Source organism: Aethalodelphis obliquidens, unplaced genomic scaffold (genome assembly GCF_003676395.1).
Source record: "Aethalodelphis obliquidens isolate GAN/ISIS:26980383/991018 unplaced genomic scaffold, ASM367639v1 scaffold18, whole genome shotgun sequence".
Lineage (NCBI taxonomy): Eukaryota > Metazoa > Chordata > Mammalia > Artiodactyla > Delphinidae > Aethalodelphis > Aethalodelphis obliquidens.
The window spans coordinates 16,339,723-16,350,297 of NW_020837962.1; the positions used below are offsets into that span (position 1 = coordinate 16,339,723).

The following is a 10,575-nucleotide window of genomic DNA, read 5'->3' on the forward strand; positions in this document are numbered from 1 at the left end:
GGGTCCATGCCACTCAAAATCCCCTCTTGCCCACCCTAAACGGAGTCACCGCACCAGCGCAGAAGCTCCCCACAGAGCGGGGAGAAGCAGGCCCAGGTATCCTCACCGGCTCCTCCAGTCTCCTGAGAACCAGCCTGTGCTGGACGCCGTGGGGACCCGTTGCCCACCATGCGTTAGAGGTCAAGACACTCCCTGCGTCAGCTTTCCCGCACGGTCAGAAGTGTCCCACGCACTGAAGTGGGTGGAAGCCTTCAGGCCACGAGTTAGCTCCACAGAGGAGGTTTGCACTGGATGTGGGCATGGATGGCACTGGGGAGGTGCAGACGTGGACACGGGTCCTCTGGGCTGCCCATCTGGCAGGAGGGCCAGGGTGGAAGGTGTCTGGAGGGGCCGGAGGAGGTGAGAGCCTCAGACCCTCCACAGGGTTGCTGCCGTGGAAACACACACGGGAGGATTGGGCGTCTGAGCAACGCAGGAAAGATGGCGACAAACATAAAAGTGCCCACTGGTCTCTAACTCAGGCATTATAGTGGTTTCAAGATTTGCAAGTCCACAACTCCCTGAAGCTTTTCTAGAAGCTGCTGAGACCTAAGAGGCAGGGACCATCCTGGCACAGCTGCGCTTGAGTGTCTGGGCTTAGGCATTACTGATGCTTTGGTCCAAGAAGCTACCGTCTGAGGAGATCAACATCACCCCTCTCAGTTGATGCCTTCCAAGGTGGCCGGCTCCACATCAGTGCCTTTGCTCCAGGAATTAGATGGGTGTTGGATGTCGGCCTGGGTCTGTGGGGGCCCAGAACCCCTATCAACTCCATTCATTCAGGATTCAGCAGCCTTGAGTCACTCAGACCTCTGACAGGTTTCCACGAGTGCCCCCCGGACCCCCTCTGCCCTCCCTCCGGGCCTCAGGGCTCAGGCAGACCACCCTTCAAGCCTGGGCTCACCCACGGCTCTCCCCCTGTTCCCATGAGGCTCGCTCTTTGGTACTACTGCCCATCTTGGGGCACTTTGCAGTGTTTTGTCGCCTATTTATTTAGCAGAACTTTATTCTATATTAATGAAAGACCAATCAGGGCCAGGCAGCATGGAGTGTATACCATGCTGTGTGCCGTTTACGCATTCATTATTGCTTTCTTGGTTCAGTGAACATCTATAGGACGCCTGTTGCACACAGGTGCTGAGCTAGACAGCCGTGGAGCTATCACACAGCACGTGTGAGTGCATTTCTGCCTCCAGGATCATCCTTCCCGCCCATCACCTTCCTAAGCTCAACCCCTACCACCCCACCCCACCCCCCACCCCTGCCCTGCTTATCTCTACTCCGCCTCCTTGAGGGCCAGGCACATTCCTGCCTCCGGGCCTTTGCACCTGCTGTTCCTGGAAGGCTCTTTCCCCAGAGCCCCACGTGGCTCACTCTCTCCCGTCTCTGTCCCTCGGGCTTTACTCACTAAGTCACTGTCTTAGGGGAGAACCTTGCTCTGTGTCTCCTGTCCTCGCTTGATCTATGTTTCCTCCTAAGCAGTTCTTATTTGCATACTGAACATGGACCTATTTATCGCTTGGATATAAGCTCCACGGTGGCAGGGATGTTTGTCTGTGTTGGTCCCTGCTGGTTCCCCAGTACCCAGGACAGTGCTGGTCACAGAGTGGGTATGGAGCCCACATTAGTGGAATTAATAGTTGGATGAAAATATGACCTGAACAACAAAGTAGGTAGTTAAGGATGAAATTAGGTCCTATTCTGGTCAGGCGAACAGGTGATAGGTACTGAGCCGTGCGGCTGAGTGCCAGGTTGATTGTACGCATGCTTGTCACTGCCCCGGTCCTTTAATGCCTCGGTGTCCCTGGGGCTCGTTACCTCCTTCCGAAGAATTAACTTGTCTCGGAAAACAGAAGGTGCTCATCTGCACGTGGGCACCAGTTTTTCTTCCGTTGGACACACACGTGACATCCACTAACAGTCCCAGGAACAACAAACTCACATCCAGAGGAGCTCACATCACCCACGTGTCTCTAACCATGAAGGAGCGAAGTTTCCTGTTCCGAGACACTGAACATTAAGACAAAGTAAGAGTTAAAATACCAGTAAATGTTCCTGGCTCTTCCAAGAATGCATCAAATATTCAGCAATCCCCTGTAAATAAAGGATGGCCATACTGTCTTCCACATAAGAAAGCATGTGTTCAAACAGTTTTCAGGGCAAAGTTAGCAAATAGGGCCACCAACAGAACTGCTCTCTGAAGAAAGATTCAATTAGGCGTCCGTGCAGTTGCACGAAGGCCGTGTTGCAACACGGAGGTGGCCTGTTTTTCTGGTCATTATTAATCCAGAAACCTTAATGATGAACAACATTTGTGTTATTGTCTCCCCAAATTTAATTTGTTTATGCAGCAGTTCAGTTAATCCTGCAATCTGTTTTTCTCAAACGAGGGCAGATAATGGAGACACCGTTCTTTACAAGTCTTCAGGCTTTTAAATTCTGATAAAATCAGGGTTCTTCACTGGGTCTTGCCCCAGCTCTGAATTAAACCACTTTAAATGTAATTATGGAAGCTGGCCTTACATCAGGGACATCCATTTACAAAATTGATTGGCCATGCTGTTCCGCGAGCCATTTCATGAGCAAACGATCGCAAAAGGGCCAGAACCGTGATTTATAAAGGCAAAAAAAGCAGGTAAATACTTTATCAGTGGTAATGAGAAAGTTTCCAACTAACTGAACCTTTTTCTTCCCTCACCAGCTACTTCATGGAGCCGTGGTGCATGGCCCTCTTTCACGATCGTTTTATTGATCTCCGGAAAGAGTTACGCCAGATCTTATCCTCCAAGGAGGTGAGAGTGATTAACAGATATGTAGGTTATTCCTTGCAAATTAGAAGCAGTTACAGTTGTTGATCATTTAGACTTTTCCCTACATTCCCACTTTACGGTTTCACTTTGAAAATCAACTGTCCCTCACAGAAACAAACTAAGGAGTAGGTAAACATAGATGGTGATATTTCAGGGAATGTGGATTGTTCCAATCTTTTATGCGGGGCAGATTTGCTTTCCCCTTTTACAAGTACCTGTACTTTCATTATCCGCGGACAGTGAGGGCTGAAAGCGCGGTGTGGGTGGTATCTCCTTGCCCTCGAGCATGAAGGCTGCATTCCTATAGTTTCTGTCTGCGTTTGCCAGCTGTTCGCTAACCCTTCGTGTGCGCATGTTGTTCCAAAGGTGTCAGGGGACTCAACAGGTGTCGAAATGCACTCCTTTTATAACCGACACTTCTTTCTCCAAGCAACGTAGGATTAACTGGAAGTGAGGCTGCACACCCCGCAGGCTCCGTACTCGGCAGGGAATTGGACTCTGCCATGTATGTAGTAAAATATTTGTGAAAATTTATCTTTTTCAACACCTAGAGTCCTTACCGGAGTTGCGGGGAGTTTACACCTTTGGTCAAACGTGCATTCTAGACTCCTCCTCGATTCACTCGGACGAGAGCTGGGGCTCAGCTGACCTTCCGCCTCGTCCGACTGTCTAGACGGTCAGGTTCTGCGTCTCTGTGTCGCCTCCTCGTGGGTCCCCGGGGTGTGGGCTGCCACACCGGATGCACAGATGCAGCCCAGGTCCCCAGGCCCCTCGTTCTAGCCGCTGCACGCCCCACCTCACCGAACCACACAGGGACCCTCCGAGGTGGGTGGAGGCACTGTTGTCTCACCTCCACTTCACCCATGAGGAAGCTGAAGCCGAGAGACTTCACGCAACCCAAGGGTCTCCCGCTCCAAAGCCAGGGTTGTCGGCCCTGGACCACAGCGGTGGGTGGTACCCTCTCCTCATTGCCCCGCCCCTGTTCAGTTTCATCCCGGGGGGGGGGGGTCCAAGCTGGGAAACTGACATAATTTTACTAATCAGAGGTAGATTCAGATTGCGAAACATAGGTTTAAAGTTTAAACCAAACTCAATTCTCTTTGATGCCCACAAAGATAGGAACCAGGCGGGGAAGCGTACCCAAGGGAAGCAGAGGGGCTGACGGCTAAAGGCCCAGGTCAGCCACGGCAAGAGTCATTCAAATTGGAAATGAGAATAGTAATGAGATAGAGAGAGAGATTTAGGATGTCACAGGTCAGCCAGGTCCCTGCACTTCGTTCGGGGCTGTGAGGAAGTCGGTCCACATTAAAACATGACCCCGAGCTGGAAGCCTGGTGCTCACTGAGCTTTGCTAAGCTCCCTCCCTCTTTCCGTCCCAAGACAACCTGCAGCTCACCACTGCCCCATAAGAAGGAGTCATCAGTATTCTCGCTATTCCATCAACATTCTATGCCTAAACCTTCTAAACCCCAGATCTGAACTCCTCAGTTAACCTTTTGCACAGAGCCAAGCGGTTTTTGGTGTCAAGTTTAAAAGGGAAACTTTCCCTTCATTTTCCCAAGCACGCATCCTCAAATGCAATGGTGGCTGCTTCTCATGGCGCCCGCTGAGACTCCTGAAACCTTTTAGGCAGGAGAACATGTTTGCCGTGGGTCAGTCTGCAGTGCGTAAACTCGGCCTGGCAGTGGGCCCTGGCAGGAGAGCAGGGAGACTGCAAGTGGCCTTTGCAGAAGATGCTCTAAGGCTTCCCCAACCATCCTCATGGGTTCTCTACATTTCCAGAAAGGGGAACCTCTGCAAGAAGAGCCTCCACTGGGGGACTGTTCTGACATCTGTCAAGTGCAAGGGCCACAGGAGGCATTGGGGCCTGTAGTGGTGTCTGCCTGTAGCTCAGATACACATGGAACAGGGACTCAGAGAGCTCGGGGGGAGAAAGGGAGGGTTTGTGTGCGAGCACGGGGCACAGAAGAATGGCCCCAAGGAAGTGCCGGCCACCAAAAGTCAGAGTGACTGTGACAGGTATGGTGGAGACAGGCCAACAGTGGAAGTGGTAGTCATACAAACAGACATGCGGGAATTTCACTGAGGAGTCTGGTAATAGGAAAACAAAGCAGATAGCCTTCACTACAGAATAACAGTAATTCCTTTTACCAAACGTTGAGATGATGTAACCCACTTAATTTCACTTTCTACCTTGTCTTCAGGGAAGTACAGAAGTTCAATCCCATTAACTATGATGTCCTAGCACTCAGTTTATCAATTTTCCCCTCCCTCCACGTGTGGAGAAAGAAATAAATGACTATTATCTAGGACTTCCGTAAGTCATATGTAGATTTTAAATGTGTATATGGTTTATTTTGAAAACAAGATCATTATAAGACATCTCAAATCCTTTTGTGGAAGTCAAAAGGGGAACGGCTTATAAATCCTCTGGTCATGCATCTAGCCAAAGAGTCACTGACCAAGGTGAAATTCTGTATAGTCAAAATCATCCTTCAGAAAGATGGCTATTGATAGAGTTGGGAAAAAATAGTTTGAAAATAATAGAGACTTTAATATCTCACTTTCAGTAATGGATAGAACCAGATAGAAGATTAACAAGATAATAGAATACTTGAATAGCACTAAAAACCAACTGGACCTAACAGATTCATACAGAGCACTCGACCCAACAACAGCAGGATGCATGGTCTTCTCAAGTGCGTGTGGAACATTCTCCAGGACAGGCCACCAAACAAGTGTCAATAAATTTTAAAAGACTTAAACCATACAAAGTATATTCTCCAACCACGATGAAATGAGACTAGAAATCAACTAGAAAGTGAACAACAGATTCTTAAGCAACTTCTTTGGTTTCAAAGAAGAAACCAAATGGGATGTTAGAAGTACTTAGAGACAAATGAAAATGAAAACACAACCGACCAAAATTTATGGGATGCAAAGAGAAAACAGTTTTCAGAGAGAAATTTATAGCTGTAAATGCTTACATTTAAAAAACAGGAAAGCCCTCAAATCAGTAACTTAATTCTACTCCTTAAGGAACTAGAAGAAAGAAAACCAAACTAGAAAAAGAAAACCAAACTAAACCCAATGCTAGCAGAAGGAAGGACTTAATAAACATTAGAGTGGAGATAAATGAAATAAAGAATTAAAAAAAAACAGAGAAGACTGATGAAACCAAAAGCTGGTTCTTTTAAAAGATCAATAAAATAAACCTTTAGCTAGATTAATCAAGAAAAAAAAAGACTCAAATCCCTAATGAAATGAAAATGGGGACATTTACCAACCTTAAATAATAAAGGTTAAAAGAGAATATTATGAACAATTGTATGCCAACTAAACAGATAACCTAGATGAAACAGAGAAATTCCAAGAAACACACAAACTACAAAAACTGACTCAAGAAGAAACAGAAAATCTCAAGAGACCTATATGACAAGAAAAGGTATTGAATCAGTAACCTAAAACCTCCCAAAAAAGGGAATCCCAAGACCTGACGGTTTCACTGCTGAATTCTACCAGACATTTGAATAAGAATTAACACTGATCCTTTTCAAACTCCTCAGAGAAATAGGAGAGGAAGGAACACTTCCTAGCCCATTCTATGAGGCCAGCATTACCCTGATACCAGAGCCAAAGACATCAAAAGAAAAGAAAACTACAGAACAATATCCCTTATGAAGTTATGATGCAAAAATCTTCAGCAGAATACTAGCAAACTAAATCCAGTAGCACACTAAAAGGATTATACACCACGACCAAGATTTACGCCAGGAATGTAAGAGTGGTTCAACATATGAAAATTAATCCTTGTAATACACCACATTAATAAAATGAAAGAGGGGGAGAAGTGCTATAATCTCAATTGATGCAGAAAAAGCATTTGACTAAATCACACATGCTTTCATAGTAAAAACACTAAAAAGCCAGGAACAGAAGGAAACTGACCCAACCTGATAAAGAGTATTTATGAAAAGCCTATAGCTAACATCACACTCAATAGTGAAGGACTGAAAGTTTTACCTCAGAGATCTGGAACTAGACAAGAATGCCTGCTTTCACCACTTACATTCAACAGTGTACTGGAAGTTCTAGTCACAGCAATTAGGCAGGAAAAAGAAATAAAAGGCATCCACGTTTGAAAGGAAAACTATCTCTATTTTCAAAGGACATGATCTTATATAAAGAAAATTTTAAAAAATCACAAAAGAATATTAGAGCTAATAGATGGACTTGGCAAAGTTACAGGATATAAGATCAACATACAATAATCAGTTGTCTACATTAGCGATCAATAATCCAAAATGAAATTAAGAAAACAATTCCATTTACAATAGCATCAAAAATATTAAAATACTTGGGAATAAATTTAAGCAAGGAGGTATAAGACTTGTACTCTGCAAACCACAAAACATTTCTGAAAGAAATTAAAGAAGACCTTAATAATGAAAAGACATCTATGTTCATGGATTTGAATATTTAATATTGTTAAGATAGGATAACCTAAATGGGAAAAGAATCTGAAAAAGAATAGATACATGTATATGTATAACAATCACTTTGCTGTATACTGAAACTAACACAACACTGTAAGTCAACTATACTCCAATATAAAATAAAAATTTTAAAAACCAAAGTGCCAAGTTTTAAACTAAAAAAAAATATTGTTAAGATAGGAATACTATGCAAAGCAATCTACAGATTCAATGCAATCCTATAAAAATCCCCATGGCTTTTTTTTAAGAAATGGAAAAGTCAATCCTAAAGTTCAGATGGAAATGCAAGCTAAAACAATTTGAGGAATTTTTAAAAAGTTGAAGGATACACACTTTGCAATTTCAAAACTTAATACAAATCAACAGTAACCAAGACGGTATGGTACTTGCATAAGGATAGACATATAGATCAATGGAGTAAAATTAAGAGCCAGAGTAAACCCATTTATATGAAAAGATGTTAACATCACTAATCTTTAGGGAAATGCAAACCACATCATTAATCATTAGGGAAATGCAAACCAGGGCCCCAGTGAAATACCACATCACGCCCACTGGGATGGCTATAGTTAAAAAAAAAAAAAAGAGGAAATAATGATTGTTGGCAAAGATGTGGAAAAATTGGAACTCACACATTGCTAGTGGGAATGTAAAATTATTACGCAGTTGCTGTGAAAAAAATGGTTTGATGGCTCCTAACAGCTTACAAACAGAATTACTATATGACCTAGCCATTGCACTCCTAGGTATATACCCAAAGGAATACTTGTATATGAACGTTCATAGCAGCACTATTCAGAATTACAAGATGGAAGAAAGAACCCAAATGCCCATCAAGGGACAGGTGGATCAACAAATGTGGACTATCCACACGATGGAACGTTATTCTGCCATAAAAGACATGAAGTGCTGATACAGTCTAGAAAGTGGATGAACCTCAAAACGCTGAGTTAACTGAAAGAAGCCAGACATAAAAGGTCAAGTGTCGTCTGTGGCATTGTGAGGTGAGCTGCTCACAGATGAGCACGTTGGGAGCGGGGGTGGTCACCCTGGGCGGGGGTGGTCACAGTGTCGGCGGGAGGTGATCACACTGAGAAAAGGTCACACCAGGAGAGGCAAATGTACAAAAATGAGTTTACGATCTAGAACAGTATTTGTGTTCCGTAAATTTAAAAGCTCCATTATGTGACCTTACACCATTTACCCTGATGTTAGAACAGCATCATGCAACACGAGCCCAAAATCTTCTCTAATTTTTGTATATTCACTGCTTATGTTTGATACATTTTTCCTGAAAAATTAAGGGAGAAAGAATCTCAGATGTACTGCATACGTGCTTGGGCACTCAAATGTTTCAGTGCCTCTAATACTTAGTTCTGGGCATCCCTTGCCATTTTCTCTCTTACCGTCTTTGTTGAGCCCATTTGGAGTCCTGGCCCCCCACTGACTGTACTTCCAAGTGATGTGTGTATAATCTGCCACACCTGGCAGTGTCTCACTTACTTAACCAAGTGATAATTACCTTATGTCTCCATATAGTTTGAATCTAGTTTTCTAAGTTCTTACTATTAATAAATTAATGATCCAATAGAACTCTGCAAGTTATCCGCTTTTTTGTGGTTTTTTGCTGTTAAAAATAAAAAAGAATTATTGGAAGGTCAAATAAATATACCATCAAAGTCCATCTTCCTTTAGGGTAATTTTCAATTATTGTGGTGTTCAGAAAGCACACAGCTCAAATCTCAGTGAAGTGATTTTATTTCGGCCACGCCACATGGCATGTGGGATCTTAGTCCCCTGAATGGGGATCGAACCTGTGCCTCCTGCATTGGAAGCACAGAGTCTTAACCACTGGACCACCAGGGAAGTCCCTTTTTTAAAACGTTTTTTAATTTTTGAGTGAAGTGCTTTTTATAACAACCCTCCTATAGATGGGCAGATAGGTGATGGAGCAAGTATGGTAGCTGTAGAAACCAGGTAGTGTGTATGCAGGTGTCAAGCGCACCGTTCTGTCAACTTGCCTCTATGTTTGAATCCTTTTACTTTATAATAAAATGTTGGAAAAATCTCTACTGTATTGTAAACATGCACAGCATATGCTTCTCAACTTCAAATAACTTTATTCCCTCTGAGCCCCATCTTTAAAGATATCAATGAAATTTGCCTTTACTCAGAATTTATTCCAGGGTTTTAAAAATCCCATTTCTTGGGGACTGTAACCAAGTAAAGTAACCATCTAGGAGTTTTCATGTAAAAATCTTTAATCACCTCCTTTCTTATTTTTAAAACAAGCCTGATATACAGGTCTTTTCTATCTGTACATTAAGAGCTTAAAATTAAGAGCTTAAAATTACTACCCTTGCTGAACCTTGAAGACATTATGCTACGTGAAGTAAGACAGTCACAAAAAGACAAATAGTGTTTGATTCCATTTACACGAGATGCCATAGAGAAAGGAGAAGGGTGGTCGCCAGGGGCTGGGAGGAGAGGGAGGGGGAGTCAGGTGTTAAATTAAAGAGTTACAATTTGGGAGGATGCGGACATTCTGGAGTTGAGGGTGGTCATGGCTGACAGTGTGAAAGCCCCTAACACCTTTGAATCTTACACTTAAAAATGGTTAAAGTGGTAAATTTTATGCTATGTGTGTTTTGCCACAGTTAAAAAAAATTTTTTTTTTAATGTAGAAAACAAAATGACCAACCTTGGGGAGTTTTAGTGAAACTGCCCTCTTACTGTGGAGCTAAGCCCAAGTAATTTTAGTATCTGGCCTCTTACCGTATTTTCCAGGAGGAAAACCTTCCTTCCATAGAAGAATTAGCCCGTCGGATCGAAGATGAGGGCATTAACCTGCCCGAGAAGCCCAGGAATTACCTCAGAAGAGTTTTCCAGGAAACCATCTACAAGCCTCTGGTGGAGAAGAGCATCCTTGACTATCTGCGCTATAATCATTACCACCTGCCCATGTACGCGTGGCAGGGCATCGTTTAGCGGTGGCCACGGCCTCCACTTGATTGCTTCCACTCGTATCGTTCCGGGAAGTGCTCCGCAGAAGCAGGAAACCTCTCTGAAGCCTGGCTGGACCGCCAGGCACCGTCGTGGTTCCCTCCTTTCTTTTCCGTGTCCACCGATGCCTGTGGTTTCCTATCGTCCCAGTAGGTGGCGCACGGCGGTGCGTCTGGATTCTGGGGCAGGGAGACGCTTTACCAACACCAGGCGTGTTCCTGGGCAGA

General features: G+C 44.1%; 1 protein-coding gene across 1 annotated transcript; it reads left to right on the plus strand.

The window, feature by feature from the left end:
• The first annotated feature begins 2,743 nt into the window (after positions 1-2,743).
• On the plus strand, positions 2,744-10,575 carry LOC113626442 (cilia- and flagella-associated protein 61-like). The gene is made up of 2 exons (XM_027118092.1): positions 2,744-2,831; positions 10,133-10,575. Exons 1-2 carry the CDS (start codon positions 2,748-2,750, stop codon positions 10,331-10,333), a joined length of 285 nt encoding a protein of 94 aa, XP_026973893.1. The 5' UTR covers positions 2,744-2,747; the 3' UTR covers positions 10,334-10,575.

Coding starts and splice junctions, on each gene's coding strand:
- LOC113626442 (XM_027118092.1), top strand. CDS start 2,748: ATGGAGCCGTGGTGCATGGCCCTCTTTCACGATCGTTTTATTGATCTC. Junction 2,832..10,132: donor AGATCTTATCCTCCAAGGAG/GTGAGAGTGATT, acceptor CGTATTTTCCAG/GAGGAAAACCTTCCTTCCAT.